General features: G+C 39.8%; 2 protein-coding genes across 5 annotated transcripts in view; one reads left to right on the plus strand and one right to left on the minus strand.

Annotated features, from left to right (window-relative positions):
• Positions 1 to 37: 37 nt before the first annotated feature.
• On the minus strand, positions 38 to 12,875 carry pbrm1l (polybromo 1, like). Of its 4 annotated transcripts, none has more exons than XM_038695539.1 (30): positions 12,752 to 12,875; positions 12,240 to 12,417; positions 11,990 to 12,087; positions 11,684 to 11,831; positions 11,376 to 11,525; positions 10,863 to 10,979; positions 10,703 to 10,771; positions 10,501 to 10,599; positions 10,323 to 10,408; positions 10,092 to 10,183; positions 9,788 to 10,004; positions 9,531 to 9,672; positions 9,259 to 9,344; positions 8,877 to 9,156; positions 8,686 to 8,791; positions 7,468 to 8,107; positions 6,681 to 6,898; positions 6,390 to 6,581; positions 5,981 to 6,138; positions 5,646 to 5,888; positions 5,119 to 5,264; positions 4,196 to 4,353; positions 3,600 to 3,783; positions 3,292 to 3,499; positions 2,989 to 3,187; positions 2,838 to 2,909; positions 1,751 to 1,906; positions 1,334 to 1,398; positions 829 to 1,033; positions 38 to 467 (listed from the first exon to the last, which is right to left on the minus strand). In XM_038695539.1, the coding sequence occupies exons 2-30, from the start codon at positions 12,381 to 12,383 to the stop codon at positions 304 to 306; spliced, it is 4,842 nt and encodes a 1,613-aa protein (XP_038551467.1). In that variant the 5' UTR covers positions 12,384 to 12,417; positions 12,752 to 12,875; the 3' UTR covers positions 38 to 303. The 4 variants fall into 4 exon arrangements, with proteins under 4 accessions (XP_038551467.1, XP_038551466.1, XP_038551468.1 ...); XM_038695537.1 differs by having other exon boundaries at positions 304 to 467; positions 2,754 to 2,909; XM_038695538.1 differs by lacking the exon at positions 1,751 to 1,906.
• Positions 12,876 to 14,516: 1,641 nt separating this feature from the next.
• The window catches only part of camk1a (calcium/calmodulin-dependent protein kinase Ia), a 31,411-nt gene continuing 26,934 nt past the window's right edge, over positions 14,517 to 18,993 (plus strand). The window contains exons 1-2 of the mRNA XM_038697996.1: positions 14,517 to 14,654; positions 15,857 to 15,975. Coding sequence (XP_038553924.1) covers positions 15,890 to 15,975 — 86 coding nt within the window. The 5' untranslated portion in view covers positions 14,517 to 14,654; positions 15,857 to 15,889. The remainder of the gene's footprint in view (positions 14,655 to 15,856; positions 15,976 to 18,993) is intronic.

The raw sequence follows: 18,993 nt of genomic DNA on the forward strand, positions 1-18,993 counted from the left end.
ACGTTTGCTGGGACACAATTTAAAACAGTACACAGTATGAACAGGGTATTCATAATTTTATTTTGATAGTATCAATAAGCCAAATAAACACTGGTTTTGCAGCACAATTAATCCAGTCTTGTAAAAAAAAAAAAAAAATGAAAATGCACAAACAAATAACTATCAAGCTCATTTTGTTAGCTAATAAATATAAAATTGACCGTGATTCACTATAAAATATTGCTTCTATGGCCTATACGGCTTCCTAAACCTCATAGCTTGAGGATAAGAGCAGTGAGTGTGAGCTAGTTTGTGTCCAACAGGTTACAGGTTGTGTGCCTGACAGATGTTCAGAGAGTCTCTCAACATCAGGTCACGTAGGCGCCACAGTGCATCCGCCATGGTGCTGTGGGCTCCTTTGCTTTTCAGCCAGTGAGCTGGCAGCCGGCTCTCCTGCTCTTTGGTCAGATGAGTGTCTCGCCTTTGAGCTGATATGGAAACAAAGGGTTTTTGATTAAGTGCTGATCATGTGCTCACAACGTATGCTTAAAAAGAAAATGAATGCATTAGTTCCCTGATCTATACTTATGTTTTAACAAACCTGAATCTGTCATTTACTGTTCTTGATTCATACGTAAAAAGTTTCCAGTAACAGCAAACATTTCTACATCGACGTACTTTACTTAAAAAAACTGTTTCCAATGTGATGAATTTAGTTTGAAGATGGTTAGTTAGACCTACTCAAATCTAATCAGATCATGTGGGGGAATCCTGTGGTATAATAAGAAGTTTCTGTCATTATTGTGTCTACAACACTTCAACACACCCCAACTGAAAATGACTTAACACCTTTGAGTGTTTGGTCCCACTTGCTGACGGTGCTAGAATCTGAATTCAAGCCCTCAATGTACTTCAGGTAGGCCTCTGAGTGAAGCACCCTCTGGGTCTTTGGTGGTGGCGCCACAAACATGGGAGTGGTGGGCTGCAGGTGTGAGGGCTGGCCCTGTCCTGGATACGGTGGAGGAGCATGTGGCCCTGGGCTGAACATCCCAGGCTAAAATTGAACAATGACAATATATTTTTTAGCATGTGGACAATATGTAGAATACTGAATTATAAAAATAATGTTATATACAATAAATAGTATGCTATATATAATAGCAAGGCATGAGGATTTTGTTTTGTAATTTACATTTTTACCCCATGTTGTAACATGACTGAAGAAGAGCAATGCCAGTGATTAATGGTGGCTAATTATGCAAAAGAGCAAAATAATCAATATATTCATAACCATGATTTCATATAAAAGGTGATAACTATGTGAACTCGGTAGTATTTTTGAAATGGGGCTCACCTGTTGCATAAAGTTTCCTGGTACAGGACTTCCTGCCAAGCCATTCATACCAGGGCCCATGATACCTGTAAAATGACAATACTTGGTTTCTGTGCATTTTGTTACTATGGTAACCTTATGCTAATTTTCTTTATGTTACGATCTATAACAGTGTTTTATAACGACTTGTGGAAATGTTAGTTTCTGAATATCAGTGGAATGTTAGGTGTTTTCACATGCATTACATCTGTGAGCGTGGATGTGTATCCTGTATATTTCAGGTGTGGCATGTGAGTACACTTGTTGGAGACCAGACAGCTTTGACTGCTCGCTGAGTACATCAGGCTGCGTGGCCTGTGGACCAGGTAAACCCCTCCTAGCAGGAGAGACACGACTGGATGTGACTGAGCAGATGTGGCTAGGACAGTGGCCCCTTACCCTGATGAGGCATGCCAGGGTACCCGGGCATACCTTGCTGGAGATGGTGAGGAGGCAGATGGCCTACAGGGTGAGGTGACATTGGGGCCACACTCAACAAGCCCTCATGGGGGCCCTGCATGGGCATGTAAGGTGGGCCGTAAGCTCCCATCATGCCTTGGGGAAGAGGGCGAGGAGAGGACAACAACATATCCATGCATAAGTGACATGCAGATGAATCTAAAATGACATGCACTACTACTGCACACAGTGACCCCTTTCACACATGCACCTAATAATTGATGAGTACTTATTTTCTGTTTCTGCGTATGTTTTTATGTTTGAGAAGGATTAGTTACACATTAGCTACACATATGTAACTACAACTATAGTGGGAACAGACCGAGAAATATCCCTATGTAATGCCTGCAAGAAGCTAATCGTATCTATTAACTGTGATATGACTTTTTGATTGATTTAAATCAGTCATTTTAAGGTAGACTCTCCTAATCCAAAATGGCCGTCTTCTGTGGTGTACTTTTTTCTAACTCTCCAGCTGTGCTGACAAAAATAAAGACGACAAACCTTCGGTCATGCAGTGTGACAGGAGACTTGACATTGAATTTTTCTGTATTAGAGACCAAAATGAAAACCACCGCCTCATTCTAATAAGTGGACCTGGTGATGTTAAAAGGTTCAGTGTGCGGAAGGGGCAGACAATACAAATGGGTCTGAGAATGTTAGCAGACAAAACAAGCAGTAAAGTTAAATTGAATTGAAAAAAAAAGGTACGTATGGTTAAAAATCAATCATGCCGTCAATGTCATGCAATTCCAGATATGAAGTAGCGATAATGAAAACTATAAACATAAAACAATGTGAAATAGCAGCAAAAGAAGAAACCTGTTGCTTAAAGAATGTACTTTTGAGATACTTAAGTTTAATATTGTTTAAGAAATGAGTCCAGCCTCATTTCCCTGCTGCTTTGTTGTCAAACTCTCGTGCTGCCTCTGAGAGGGGTTACCTGACACAGGTGACATGGTCTGGTTTATCATTCCCATAGTGCTAGGCGAAGGCACCACCCCCATCAGTGCCCCTACAGGGGTACCTGCTCTAGGGGACGCTTGCTTCTGGGGTGGTCTCTCACGATCTTGTTGCTCCACTATTTTGGCCGCCCGTTCTGAAACGAGCAAATCATTTCTGTCTTAATGTCAGTTCACGATAGACAACTTTCACACCCGCGAATTGCTTCTTCTCACCTTCATACTCCGCCTTCTTGGTACCCTCAAGGTTCCTCCACTCGGTGCCCACGAGTCGACTCAGTTCCCCAAAGGAGTAGTCTGGGTGTCTAGCTTTAATGACTGCTCGCATTTCACTGCTGAACAAGATATAGCCACTCATGTTCATCTTCCTCTTGGCCCCTTCCTTCTTTGATAAGCCCTTCACCTTAGGAGTGGACTGAACAAAAACAAGTTGTGTGTTAATATTAGTAGCAGTGGTTTGAAGCCTTTAGACATTAACTTGGGCCTCATGGGTTAAGGTCTTTGGAGGTGTCTGGGTACCTGAGAAGGTGTGTATGGCATGATGTCCATATCGCTTGCAAGTGGGGTTTGCATCTGAGGCATGGAAGGTGTCTCCGGAGCCTCCTCTTCGTCGTCCATATCTTCCATATCATCGTCTGCATCCTCAATATCAGCCAATTTAAGCTCAAGCTCATCTATCTTCTTGTCCAAAAAGGGTGATGCTTCCTTCTGTGGCACCATTAATTTCCTACATAAGATACCAACACAGGAGTAACCAAACAGAAAATCACACTGGGCAAGAAACTGAAACTCTGAATCAGAATCGGTGCGCTGCTTGACTGACCAACCTGAAATAGAAGATCTCATCCTCCACTACTTTTGAAGAGTATGAGAAGCGTTTCAGACCCTTGAACTTTTTCATCTGCTTCTCGGTCTCAATGTAGCGGCTCTCGCACAGCAGCACGTCCTCTTCTGAAACCTCAGTGGGTCTGCATGACAGGTAGTCCTTAAAGGAGGACACCATACATTTACCTGGAGAGCAGACAAAAGGATACGACTTGTTCGTTAATAAGATTGTTGACGAATAACTTGTGTCAACATTCACACTGGCACAAAGCCTAAAGTGCAAAAATTGTAGCTATAGTGTAAATTAAAAGAAAGGCAGGTGAAATGAATAGTCTGACATTTTGGGAAATACGCTTATTTGCTTTCTGGTGGAGAGTTACTTTAACTGTACAAAATATGGTTTATGCAGGACTATATGTTGGCTACTTTTAGACTTTGTGCTAAGCTAAGCTAACAGGCTGTAGGCCTTATGTTTAACAGACAGATATGAGAGTTTATTTCCCACAACATTGAACTATTCCTTTTAAACGCATTACAAGGATGTACTGGCTCACTGTGACGTGTGAACGCAAGTTCTGAGGAGTTATAAAAGCAGTACCTATGACACAGGACATGGGCAAGGTCTCCTCCAGATGGCTCAGAAACACTTCTCGCTTGTAGAACATCTTCGTGGGTTCGTGCTCCGTTTCCTCAGGATGAATAAAGATGGGTCCAAAGAAGAAAACTGTTCCATTCTGCACCCACAGCTTCTCTATCCTGCAGCCCAGTCAAGGGAGCCGTGTTACCGAAAGTTAATAACTTATATATATATATATATATATATATATATATATATATATATATATATATATATATATATATACATATATATATACATACATACATACATACATTATTATATATATATTTTATATTATTATACTATATAGCAGCAATGCCCCATCAATCCCGATTTAAAACGTTCTTAAGGCCAATTTATACTTCTGTATGAGGGCTGGGCAATGAAACAATAATGATAATTATCGCAATATAATTTTCCTCAATAACAATATAATAACTGTTCAACATATCGTCAATAAATATTTAGTTTAATTAATTTGAATCACAGACAAATTAGCACTTAATTTTTCAATTAAAAATATTTATTTTGTTGAGAAAAAAAGAGGCCTGAAAAAAGATTAATCATATTTGTTGAAAAAAGATTTTATCATAATAGTTTTGAATGTTCCACCTCAGATTTGTGAAGTGATCCACTGTTGGCATCAAGTGTCACATTCTGACCATAAAGAAAAGTTTAACCACATAATTAACCATCTGGTTTTATCAATTTTCACTCAGGAGCAACAATCAGCTTTTAAACTTGAAAAAAATAATGATTTGACATATATCGTGATAATTATCAATATCGAATGATATGAAATGTTTTTATCGTGATAACATTTAAACCGATGGCTAAGGCGTAGACTCGATGTGAAGTATAAATTGTCTTTATACTAGAGAGCAAAATATACTTTCACCCACCTTGCAACCCGTGGCTTTGACAGACCATGTGACTGGATATAAACACAGTCTCCCACTTTAAACCACATGCTGTTGTAGCGTAACTGTTCATAGTGATGACAGCCGGGTTCAGCTCCACTTATCTCCATAGGGACGTCCTCTCTCTCCTAAATGAATTTAAAAAACGCACACACAGAGAACACAGGCGTTTGTTTATATTGTGACAAACAAACCTTTATACCTGGAACTAACTGTTCCTCTGCTGCCCAGCTCCTTGTCAGGACATGCCACCCAGTGAGTTAATTAATCCCCTGTGGTTGAAGCCAACTGCCAGTGTTTTAATTTTTCTTTCTTTCTCATTTAGACCTGAACTCCGGCCTTATCCTTTACAATGAATTTGACTAGAGGGCTAGGGTCCTGATTCCGGAGGCCTTTTGGGAGGAAAAACCAGCTTATTTTTGGATCAGAAATTCCAAAACAACGTCAAAGCTATGCAACAAATTAGATATTGTCATGTCCAAACCCTAGAAAATACAGTGTACTCTCACCTTGTCCACAAAACCGCCACCGCCTGCGTATGAAAGAGCCAGTTTGTCCTGGTCAGGCTTGGCAAACATGGAAGCAACACGGACAACGGGCAGTGGCACCTCCCGAGGGACCAGTTTCACAGCACTCACTGGCATGGCCCATATCTTGATCTTCTTGAACGACTTGTTCCTGGCAGCATAGCGGGATTCGCAGACGTACACATCCTCGGCTCCAAAGCCCTCAGGTTGCATTTTAAAATAATCCTACAAAAAACAGCAAAAAGCCATAATTAGGTGACCAGATTCCTGTGTCAAATTAAATAAAAGAACTTCCTGTAATTGGTTCAGGGTCTTACCTTCACAAACATGACCACGCATTTGCCCCGGACTTTACTGATAGAAACTTTGTTATAGTAGTCGCTCTTGAAGACCTCCTTTTCCAGAAACTTGCGTGTTGCCAAGTGGAAGGTTTCACTTGGTCTGTAGAACCAACAGCCATAGAGCCACTTCTCACCTTCACACACACAAGACAAGCACATATTAGCAAATATTCAATACAAGAACATTTAATAAAAACAACATTACCTAAAGGCAGTTGAAGGTTCTTTCTAGAACAATCTGCCTATTAATTTTGACTGGAACGTGTCATGGGAAAGTACAAAATTTGCAGTTTAAGACGTATGGTACTGTATGTATATTGAGATACAAGTTGTGGCTGATTGATAATGCCTTTTTTTAAGTTGTTAAAAAAGTGATGCATGTTACCTGCTTCATTCTCCCATAGGCGTTCAATACAGACGATGTGTGGCTTCAGGTTCGGCTCTGACGGCTCCACATACACAAAATCCCCCACATGGTAGGTACTGTTTTCAAAGCTGCAGTTCTGACTGTAAACACGCTCTGTCTCAGACTCTGACTCCCACGCCTCTCCTGGCAGGTCGTCGGCTTTTGCGCTGTCTTTAGGTGAGAAATATATAATGATCTCAAATTAAATACCACACCAAGATTTTAACAGATTATTCACACTTGTGTGTTATGCCAAAGGTTAACACACACCTTTGTTTTCCTCCTCTTCTTCCATCTTTTGCTTGTCCTCCTCCATCTCTTTGGGAATTTTCTCCCTTTTCTCCTGCTCTACGTCACTGTGCAGGTGTTTTGTCGTGTAGTTGAGCGCAGAGGACAGCAGAATCTCTCCATTCTTGCATAGCTCGTCTCTGATCTTAATGAAAAACTGTTGCAGTTCCACTGCATCTTCAAATATCTCTGAGTCAGTCCTGCAAATGCAAAAAAAGACATTACGTGAACACTTCTGAAGACAGTTTGGTTTTAAAGCAGGCCCAGGTTCAGGATGCATTCAATAGATAATTGATTATCTATTATGTAGTAAGCATGTTACACTGCACATACGCTGCAAAAAGGAGGTGATCCAAAATTCTTTTAGCATAAACATATGGGGCAATATAAATCAGCTTACTGAAAGCTGAAACCTTGTATAAAGTGACTAAAAAGAATAACTTTTAATAAAGTTTAGAAGACGACAACTTTATCATACTTAAATACTTAATGTAAAAGTCAGTAGCCAGTTCTGAATGAATAATGTTAACTTTATTTATATTTATCATAAAAAAGACCTGAAAAGACCCAATTGATCCCTTATTGAGGTTAACAAATTCTAGTTTTAATTTGTTTCAACATAATGACAGTCTGTTCCATAGAATGTTTCAGGGATGGTTTTTTTTTTTGTTTTTTTTAAATACCGTGTTATCATATATTGATAAAACATTTCTATATCATGCATCCAGTATATAATCATGTGAAAACCTGTCAGAGTAAGTGGACATACCTGTGTAGCCTCCTTGCCTTCTCCAGCACTTCAAACATGTGTTCCTGAAAGACGTCCAGTCTCCTGTAGCGGCCACGGTCCACGTTCATCCTGATGACATCAAAGTTAAGCGGTGGTTTCTCAGGTGCGACTGGATCCACAGCAGGAATCTCAGCCAGTGAGTCACTGTAGCACCGGCCTTCTTCATCCTGGTGGCTCAGCACGGACACAAACAGGTTCCTGATCAGCTCTCGCACCAAAGCTCCCACAGCAGGAGGCCCTGAGTCCTCGCCACCCTCTTGCTGCTTGCGTGTCTCCAGCAGCACCCGGTGCAACACCAGAGCATCCCGATAGATCAGAGACTCAGGCTCATTATACATGCAGGCATTGTTGAACATGAGAGCAAAGTCCTCCATCAGGGCGTCGACATCTTGGTAACGGCCGGCCACCATGTGGCTTCGCACACGCTCCATTTCAATGGGTTTTTTTATGGTAGCATAGTAGTCAGGCAACTCAGCACGAGACGGCAGGCGGAGGAAGATTGTGCTTAGACGCCGACCTCGACGGTCAGTGAAGTTTCGCACAGCATCATAGAGCTCATTTAACCTCTGCTGGAGAGGGGTGAGGTATTTGGACTTCTTTGGAGAAACACCACTTTTTCCTGAATCAAAAAAATAAGATTAATATTAATTAAAAATCAAAATTAAAGCCCAAAAAATTGGCACCAATTATTGCTATTATTTTTACAGTTGCCAATGCACTGGATGGATGACAATTAGAGATAGGCTCATGCTAGAGGAAAGATCATAAGAACAACAAACAAAGGACTTCTTCCTGCAGGGACCATAAATGTGTCCTGGCTGCAAATACTTTTATTTATGTCGAACAGGTCAGGATATATGCACAATCGGAAGGTGAAAAGTTGACCTGACAGTGGCACAAGGGAAAGCGTCACGGGGTCTCCAAGTGCAGTTGCAACCATCTAACTGTAATACATTTGTATGTGCGGACTTACCAAAGAATAATAAGCAAACATAATGTTTACTGTTGTGGCTTAGCTAGTACTCAATTGTTGAGTAATTTCCTATACCATAATGAAATTAACAAAATCCTGCAGTGCTTCAAAGGTTGGAAAATATTGTAGTACATTTTAGAACACTTTCGGTAGTAATGTAAAGTGTATCCAATTTTTTGTAAATGGTCTAAAGCATATATAAACACTCATGTGGTAAAACTTACTTAGTTTCAGTTTCGGAGATCCCACATCATCTTCTTCAGGCGGAGGTCCCAACTCCTTGCGCTTGTCCTTCAGTATCTTCTCCAGAATATCAGCATCATTATACACCTACGTTAAGCCCCCAAGAATTAGAAAAATATAGCTCATGTCATGATTATTTAGCACTCAATAATGGTAAAGATTAACTGTCTACCTGAGATCCTTCCTCGTTGTAATGCCGGGCGTTGCGGAACATCACCCTCATGTCTTCCATCAGTGCATCCTCGGTGGTGTAGCGTTCATTGCGGATGTTGTGCTCGATGGTCTTCAGGTCCATCGGCTCGAGGATGACCTTATAATAGTCAGGGTAGTCTTTCTTGGATGGTTTGACCATAAACAGATCACAAAGGCGGCGATTGGTGCCCACCTCCCTAGCCTCAGTCACGGCAGCGTATAAGGCCTTCATTCGGTTCTTTTTTATATTTTTCTTGTGGCTTAAAAAGAATCAAAGCACAATATGAATGGGCCAGATTCTTCATGTTTAAGATAACACATATATATATATAAATAAAAAGAAGACAGAAAAACCTGTATACCTTTTCCTCTTGATGCTCCCTGCATCAGATGACAGAATGCTGTCTCCATCCTCATCGTCTCTCCTCAAAAGTTCTCTCTTTTTTGCCTACACAAACAGACCGATCAACAGACAGGCAGATAATTTGGTGAACAATTACACTCACTGATCCATTTCTGCAAGATGCCACACGGTCTGTTTCAAATTAAGGCTAATTTCTTTCATTCTTGGCCTAACTAGAGTGAAAACATCTTCTAGTATAACCTGATGTCAAGAGAGAGCAGATATCCATACCTGCATGATCTGCTGCAGCCTAAAGGCCCGTTTGTAAATGCTTGAGTTAGGCATGTTGTAGCGCTTTGCATTCTCAAACATCAGAGTGAGGTCAGCGTCCATCTGTTCCACACTTTCATACTCGCCGTTCTTCATCTTTGCCCTTAAAAAAAATAAACAAACCGTTATCAAAAGTGTTCATAAGTGTATCACTAATGTTTTAACATTCTGCCTCTCAACATATCATCGCGTGAATTTACTGATTGGCCATTCCTTACCTGATCTGCTGCAGAGCGATGGGTTGTTTGATCTGCTGATAATAGTCGGGATATTCCCTGCGAGAGGGTAGTTGCTGGAAAGGCTCAGAGAAGACCTGGCCCTGACTGTTCCTGGCACCCCTCACAGCTTCATACAGTTGGAAGATTGGGTTGCTCATTTCCATACTAGAACTCTGACTCTCAGCCTCTGACTCTCCCTCGTCATAGCACACAGATCCTGCAAACATTTAAGTGGGACAACTGTTATTCTTTCAACACAAACTCCAAGGTAAATCTCTCTACAGCCTAGGGTGCTCATACTTGCCTGAGAGCACAGGGTCGTCCTCGCTCTCTGAGCCATAGTGAAGAGCTACGCTGACGCCAGAGAGTCGCTCCCCCTGGCCAGACCTGCGATTTCTGAATAGCAACAGCAAAGACACAAGACATACACCATGTATATCTTGAAACAATTGGTTTCCTGTAAGGGAATAATTTGCATTTGGGAAAGAAAAAAAAAATTTACACTGAAAACGCAATTGCAACTGTTGTTTAATACCTGATGCGAAGACTAGATTTAGTGGGTTCAGCGTGCTCAAGTTCAGTCTTCCGCTGGATGAAGACTTTCTTTATGGTGTTCGCATCCTATACAATAAGAGAACAATTGTTCATATTTAGGATGTTGTATCCCTGTGGCTGCATCTTCTAAAACAAGAAAATCAAGAAAAAGTGTTTACCTTAAAAACCTGAGATCCTGGTTCATTGTAAGTTTTGGCATTTTTGGCCATCAGATCAATGTCCTTGGCCATAGCATTGACACTTTTATAGTATCCAATCTATGCAAATAAAATAAATTAGTGCTGGTTATAATAAAACATCACGAAGTTCTGACAAGAATGATGCACAACAAAGCAATTGGTCAGCAAGTGAATTGACTACCTGTATTCTCTGAGCAATCATTCTCAGATCTATTGGCTCCTTTATGATGGCATAATAGTCAGGATAATGCTAGGAAAGACAGATAGGCATGGTAATGTCAAGAATGTGAAACCATTTCAGGTTACACCATTTGAAGTCCACAGAGTCTTCAAGGACCTACCATTTTAGAAGGCATTTTCTGGAACAGTTCACTAACCAGACGCCCTGAGGGATCAGTGTGTGACACCACAGCCTCCAAGAGTTGCTCCAACACTTCCTTCAAACTTCCAGTTGGGGTCTAAAAAGTTAATATGCGTAATTTACTTCTCCTCTAGCATGATGGTCCATGTTCTTTACTACAATACACACAAATGTCCATGAAAAGCATATAAATCTACTAGTGGTCAACTGATATGGGTTTTTTAAATGGCCAATGTCGATATTTAGAGAGCAGGGCGGCTGATTCTCGATATATAATGCGGATATCAGAACAAAGACAAGCCTTTACACCAGATTTAGGCCTATCACTAAAATCTACTTAAAAAAGCGAGAGAAAAAATTCACCTCCAACATTTAAAAACATTGAAAATACATGTTATATTCAGTAAAAAAGGTTAAGGTTGAGTTCATAAGTGACAGTCATACCAGCAGGCAAGGCACCTCATCAATACATCTAATGAGAAAAGGAAATTACCTCATCTTCAGTTGACATTCCTGGATTATCTATCATATCATCACCATCTTCATCATCCTCATCTCCGTCCCCGGGCTGCACAAACTCGGCCCTTGTTTGCAAATACACCTCCCACAGCTTGCACGCGGCATGATACTCCTCACTGTCACGCTGAATTGTTTAATGAGACAAAGGAATATAGAATTGACACAGGAATATGGAGACCACACTTATAACTAATGAATTTTGAAAAATATGGCATAACAAAAACTTGTCAAATTACAATAAAATACAGGGACAGAAATACTGTACTGATACTTTCTCCCTACCTTGTAGAATGATTTGGCATTGTTGAACATGAGCTGGAAATCTGCAGTAAGCTGCTCCACATCAGTATAATCTTCTGACTTCAGTTTATACTGAATTTTTGTCATATCAATTGGCTGTGACACCACTTCATAATAATCAGGCTGATTCCTGAAAAGAACAAGACAGATCAGACATCACTGTGATCTCCTTATGCCTGCATGAGCTGCCCTGCCAGACCCACCCACCAGTCCGACTGTCACTTGGACTGGTCTACCCACAAAGTTTCCAGTAATGTAAGCTTTGCCCAGGCCTTTATGTCACAATACCTTCTCTTTGGTACCCTTAGGAAAACTTCACAAAGTTGCCTCCCTTGTTCATCCTTGTAGTCCCTGACAGCGTTGAAAAGCTCATGGCATACAGCAATCTGGAGGGAACAAGTATTCAGAAACCTTAATACGTGTTAAAGCGTTTACTAATGCACACATATTAAGTAGTTAAGAAACGGAATCGCGTTATTTTAAGAAAACGTGCAAATCCTGATGCAACTACACGACACAATAAAGCATGTGCATTTACCGTATCTACAGGAGCAACATTGGATATTCTTCTTCTTTTTCTGCCACTTCCAGGAGTAGAAGAGCAGGTATCATCGAGGTCTCCCCCTCCACTGACACTGCTGGAGGGTGAAGTGGCTCTTCTCCTCTTGGAGCTGGCTGACATCGTTGGCTAGTTTAACAACAGGCTAGCCCGCTAGCTACAAAAACAAAAAAGGTTAACGTCAAACTTACTGTGGATTTTGGCCCGATTAATACGCCATTAACTTATGTTAAAATGAAAATTTGTCGTCCATCGAGCCATTCGCAGCAAAGTTTAGGCTAAAAAGGAACAAGAGCAAACTCAACTGGTTAGCGTTAGCACCGTTTGGATGTATGAAACAAAGCCAACAGTGGAGCGGCTGTTAGCATCTCATCCTGGCTGGCTTTTCGCTTTCCTATCAACTGAGCAAAACAAATATATTCTAAAGTTGCCAGGAACGACATGCAAGCTGGGATAAATAAACAAAAAACACTTTCGAAAACTTATCTTACCCAAAACTCAGCAAAGGTTGCTGTAATGGTAGTTCCCTGAGCAAAATGTGTATCGGCTAGCTACTTAGCTAGTGTTGTTTGAAAATTCCTACCCGGAAGTTGAGGTTGTAACGTTATTGTGTTTGTGTGTAGAGAAGGATAGCACCACTCGAGGCAATGCTGCACCCTTCAGTGCAGGAGGAGTAATGCACCTAATATGTGTGCCATATTGGAATATTAATTATATAATAGGTCTACAAGAGTGCACCAATTTTTCTTTTTTTTTTTAACGTCAGAATAAGTTTATTAAGGCAGAATTTATAAGTGGTCTATTAAACCGAATACCACTATGTAACAACAATGATAACATTTACCAAACACAGGTTTAAAAAGTGTTAAGAGAAAACTTTGTCCACAGCCTATACTATGGAGTTAGAGGTGCTGTAAGATGAACATGTAATAAAAAAAAAAATAGTGTTTGTGATTCATGATGAACCTGATGAAGCACAGAGCAAACATGTTGTACCTACCAGTGTAAAGATGAGCACAATCAGAGTCAAAATCAGAGTATTCTCTGCCTTTGGTTGTCTTCTTGAAACAGGTAAACAAGTCTTCAGCAACAGGCCTGAACAGATACTTCCAAAATGTCAAAGACACAAAAAGCTACATAAGTTCATGTGACTTAGTTTGTAATTTGCACAGGTACAGAGTACAAGTTAGTAGGCCTATTAAACGTTATCTCATTTAAAAGACAAAAAGGGAGACATTGTATTAAAGAAGACTCTTCAAAGCAGGCATTTACTGTAAATGCATGTACATGCATTTGGCTGTATTGGTGCATGCGCATGTTGGTAAGTGTAAGGGTTTTGGAGAGTGGGGTGAGGGGTTGGATAGTTAAGGGATGGGAAATGATCTGCTGTTCTGCAGTCCTTCAACATGTGGTAGGCCCCATTCAAGTTCACTTTACCTGAGAATACTCTTGCAAAAACCTAAAAAAAAGTAAAGGAGGAACACAAAGAACAATACATTAAAATATGGTTCACCATCGATGTCCTCACCTTGTTATGTATGATATGTGGACAATGACATGGACCCTCATAGAAAGGGATGGCAAAATAACATGAACACATCACAATATATTGCAACACAAATAGCCCAGCAATAAAACTTTGGGGTATTTTTATCCCTATGGTGTTGTTGTGTTTTGTTACCCTGTAACTTACAATAGATGTCATCATTAGGCAGTCCGGGCCCCACCCCTCTACACCTCTGATGGGCCAGTACCCGTGACAGCCAGTGTCCAGGTGGACTTTGGGAAGGGCCCCATGAGTGTTGATGCTGTGAGAGAGAGTGAAGCAGGGCGTTTCCCCAAGATTAGTGGAAAATCAGAACATTATATTTTCCTGCAAGTGTATTTTAGGCCTACTGACTTAATATACACTCTTTCTTACATTCTGCCGCACATTTTCAGCATGAACCTTGAAGGCTTTCATTTTATGGCTACACACCGCTTGCGTGTGCCGTTTCAGTGCTTTTATGATCAATTATTCACAGTGACACGTTATGCCAGTTTTGAAAAGCCTCTCAAATTGTCTGCATAGGCTACCCCGCGTACTCTCATCTGTACCAGCAAAAGCGTAATCAACTGTGCCGCAGAAAGCTTTCAGAAAAAAACAAGCAGATGTAGGCTACAAAAAAGCTGCTCACATTTAACACACGGTGACTCGACTATCATAAGGTGAATCGCAGATCACGTTGTTAAGAGAACAGTGAGTGATTTTGTGCTGCACTACGTCCACAGACGTCTGGTTTTCTTGACGTCAGGAGGAGAAGTCTGAGCGCACCCAGCGCTGCGCACAAGCACAGCAACCACATCGCTCCCAGAGGGAAGAAGAACACATCACAGCTACAGATCGCCATTTAGGTATGTTTTCCCCCCAGTTATATATTCACCGAAATGCATCATCAATCGTGCAGTTTTTTTCTGTCGGCGTACAACTTGTAAAGCTTTTAGTGCGCTTCCACGTCTGCAGCCCCCTGATTTAACCCAAAGATGCGGGCTTCCTTTGAATGCCATACCCTTGAGCGCTGCAGTACCTACGGTTCGCACACCCACACCGCCTTTTCTTACTTGCATGATCACCAACATGAAAATCGAACTCATTTCAGTATTGCAGACATCTTGCACCGGCAAAACGTTTTAATTTCCATTCAACCTCCAGTGTGTCATTCACGCCCTGCAGCCTTAATGCAGAACATGTTTCTCAGCGGAATACAGTTTCATTTGACCATCTTGTAGCCTATTTGTAGTTTTTTTCTATTCTTCAGATCAACCTAATTGCGCAAAGCTTCAGATTTTAAATATAGCACAGGTCCCCCAGCTGGTAATTGCCTCTACTGACCATGCGTTTGTTTTTGAGACACTATCTGTTTTTTGCGAGTCTCTGCTGCACCGTTTGCCCTACTTTCAAGCTGTTTGTTGCTATTTATTGTTGCTTGGCCGCTTGTCAGCAAAGAAGTCTGTAATTGTTGTGGGGGGTTTTTTGTTTGTTTTTTTTGTTGGGGATGGGGGGTAGTCATTCCCTCTGTCAGCCTGCAAGTTAATATTTAATATTTTTGTTCTTATATATTTGTTAGTAGCCTAACATTCATGCCATTTTGCATGAGTTGCTCTCTAATCTATTATGTCTTATAAAATAAAGAATAGCACAAGTAAATAGGGCCTACAGCTTCAGTGTATTCTCTACTTTGATTGGACTTTTTCAGCATCATGCATACAAGAAGAAACATGTCCTACTACTATCTTTTCTTCTTGTCATCCAGTCGAATCAAACTTAGTGGTGGGCAAGCAAGAGCTGCAACAACCAAAACACATAATCAGGGAAATCAATGCTTTATTTAATGGCTGAAGGTTTTATGCAACAATCGCATCAGTCAGCCAAACTGTAATGGACATTTTAAACTAATACAGAGGCAGACTATCTCTGCAGTCATAATTAACTACATTAAATAGTGCAAGAGTACCCATTTATTGCTGTGTAATATTTATCTAGATTTGAGTACACATGTGGTGGGTCAAAACATCATTGTGCATACTGTTTTTTTATTCTGCTCTTTCTTCCGCAGCTGTAGTGTGGCGAATCATATCAGCATTGTACAATGCCTCTTGGAGAGGATGGAAATGGATGGAAAAAGAAGACAACAGACATCAAAGAACATTATGACTTCAAAGAAGTGCTGGGAACGTAAGTTGCACTGAGAGTTTACTGCTATTGTGGATTACCAGTGGGGCAAAGTTGGCAACTGTACCAGTGGTCTCTGACCCTCAAGGGACCTAAACACCTCAGCTTGTGTCAGTTTTTCATATATAATTTTAGCTCCATTTGCATTGGTTCCATTTTCCTCCAGTGTGTTGGTTTGGCTGCAGAGTCTCAGCAGTGAGTGCCTCCAGGCTTTTGAAATGAATCTAAAACTATCAGTATTACTAAATACCAAAATGTTTTGTGTGAATTGGATGAAGTGACCCTTAAAAGTGGGTTAGTATAGAGGCCTTGTCTTAGAAGGTGCCCCTTGTCAAATCTATTCTTCGTTATCAGAAATTGTGTTGTTCTTACAAGAATTACATTGTGTTTAAATCAAATTACCTAAAAAACAAACAGCAAGCACGGGGCCAGGGTGAGTTCCAGCACTGGTTGATTTCCCGAGTTTGATGCAAAATAAAATGAAGCTGCCATGTGCAGTCTGCAGTGTGCACTGTAACTGATGGGCACACGCGCAATACACACAGAGTTGGTGAAACTGAGGGGTCAAAAGGGGGCCCACCACTAATTTTTCCCCCCATCTGTCTGTGCTGTCAGAGCTGCAGTCTCTCAAGAAACATGACTGACATTTTGGAAGTGCGTGTCACTTGCGCCTATTTTGACTCAGACTCTTCCGGTTCTTGGCCACTGTTAGATGCTTACTCAACTATTTCACAATCACCTAAAAGTATATTAAAAAAAAATGATTTTCTCCTTTGATTTGACTTTCTTCTGAGCAGTAGGTTTTATGGATTGACTGATCAAAGTCAATAGAAAGTCAACAGCAGAATATATGAAGACAAAAACATTACAAACTTAACTCAAACAAGTTTTGGAAACAGCTTGCAGGATTCCAAGTTGGTGTTAATTACAGACAATTAAGACAATTTGCCACAGACAATTTTGCTGACCATGAATTTAAAATGACAGCGCTAGAACTAGAGCTGCAGTCGTGTGTGTTTAACGTGCATGTGTTTTATTTGCATATTCAACTATGCGTGTACAGGCATGCATGCTTACATTATGTTTGTATGTTGGTTAGTTAAGTTATTGTTCCTGCCTTGGACATTTCATCAGTATTTGTGAACATGAGTAACTGTATTTGAAATTTAGCACTTATTTATGTAATCAACACAATATCACTTGGAAAGCTAATGGCAGATTCACACTGGGATCTTTATTTTAATCATTCAACACAAATATATTATAATGTAAAGCACCAATCACTGATTGAAGCCACTACTGCGAGGCCAGTGTAGTAATATGCTTGTGGAATGCACATTTCTGATATCACAGAGGTGATGATATTTTGGCAGTCTGGCCTTCATATTAGCTGTTTTCTTGTTGTGAGGAGAGTAGGAAGAGTCCTGAATGGATGCAAGGCTGTTGTCAGGGAACAAACATTTTTCTCTTTGTATGAAAAGAGTGAAAGCTCATGTCTCATCCTGCCATTACAATTCTATAAAAATTAAGTGGTTCTTTCTTATTGCTTAAGTTATACCTAATCAAATTATGATACAAAAATAATGAAACCTGTAATACTTAAATATATTTATTTATTTCGTTCATGCCATTTTACAACATTTTGTTCATCTTTTTTTCAGACCAACAATAAACACACACATATACATATATATATATATTTTATTTTTATTTTTTCCATGAACGAAAAAAAAAGGAACAGGAAGAAGAAAAATCTTGTAGCACCTGTCGCTTTTTGTGCACATCAAAAGAAACTGCTTTATGAATGGATCAACCCCAATCCTCTCCCCAATCACCAAACATTTTCAGTAATACCTATCTTTACACTTAATTATTATCATTTTTAAATCTTTTTTTTCTGCCTTTTTAAACGTGTTTATCATCATTTGTCTTGTAACATTCCTGTATTTTTAACTTAAATTTACAAACATTTTTGCAGCACTTTGTGCACTCTGCAGTTCATAGTTCAAGGTGTTCCACAGTTTAACTCCGTAAATAGACAAACACATCTGTTTTTGTGTAGTACCTGCAAAAAGAGTTTTAAAATAATATTGCCTTCTATGGCCATCTTCCTCTGATACGAGAGTGAATAAATTTTGTAAAACCATAGGCAGAACTCTCTGCTTTGTTTTCCACATAAAAATCAAAATCTTCAAATCAACCAAATCTTCCAGAAGAAGAACAAGTCCAGAATTTACAAATAAACTATTGGTGTGTTCTCTGTAGCCTGTCTTGTTGATGATCCTTAATGCTTTTTTCTGTAACAAAAACAGAGGTTTTGTGTTACTAGGGTATGTATTACCCCAGACTTCTGTGCAGTATCCAAAATATGGAAGTATTAGGGAATTGTACAACATATGCAACGAAGAATAGTCTAAAACATCTTTAACTTTATACAAGACCCCAATATTTTTACAAACTTTACTCGTAATACAATATATGTGAGCTTTCCAATTCAATTTATCATCCAAAATAACACCTAAAAATGTTTTCAATATCAGTTCCTTCATTTGCTATTCTTACATTTTCATTCTTTTTACGATAACCAAAAATCATGTATTTTGTTTTCTCCCAATTTAAATATAATTTGTTTTTTTCAAACCATTTCTTAATTTTTACCATTTCTGAACTTATAATTTCTGTAATTTCTGAATGTTAATATCATCGGCAAACAACAAAAACTGTAATATTTTAGACACTTCACAGAGATCATTAATGAACAAAATAAAAAGTAATGGGCCTAAAACAGACCCTTGTGGAACTCCACATATTATATCTTTTAACTCAGATTTTTTGACCATTAATTTGAACAAACTGCTGTCGATTGTTGAGATAACTTTTAAGCCATTGATGAGCTGGACCCCTGATGCCATAGTTGTATGATTTTAACAATAGCAGACTGTGATTTATGGTGTTGAATGCTTTGCTTAAGTTGATGAAGACCCCCACTGTGTATTGCTTATTCTCAGTTGCAGATGTAAT

Source organism: Micropterus salmoides, unplaced genomic scaffold (assembly GCF_014851395.1).
Source record: "Micropterus salmoides isolate LMB-PRFRI ecotype aquatic unplaced genomic scaffold, ASM1485139v1 Ms_hic_scaffold_4, whole genome shotgun sequence".
Taxonomy (NCBI): domain Eukaryota; kingdom Metazoa; phylum Chordata; class Actinopteri; order Centrarchiformes; family Centrarchidae; genus Micropterus; species Micropterus salmoides.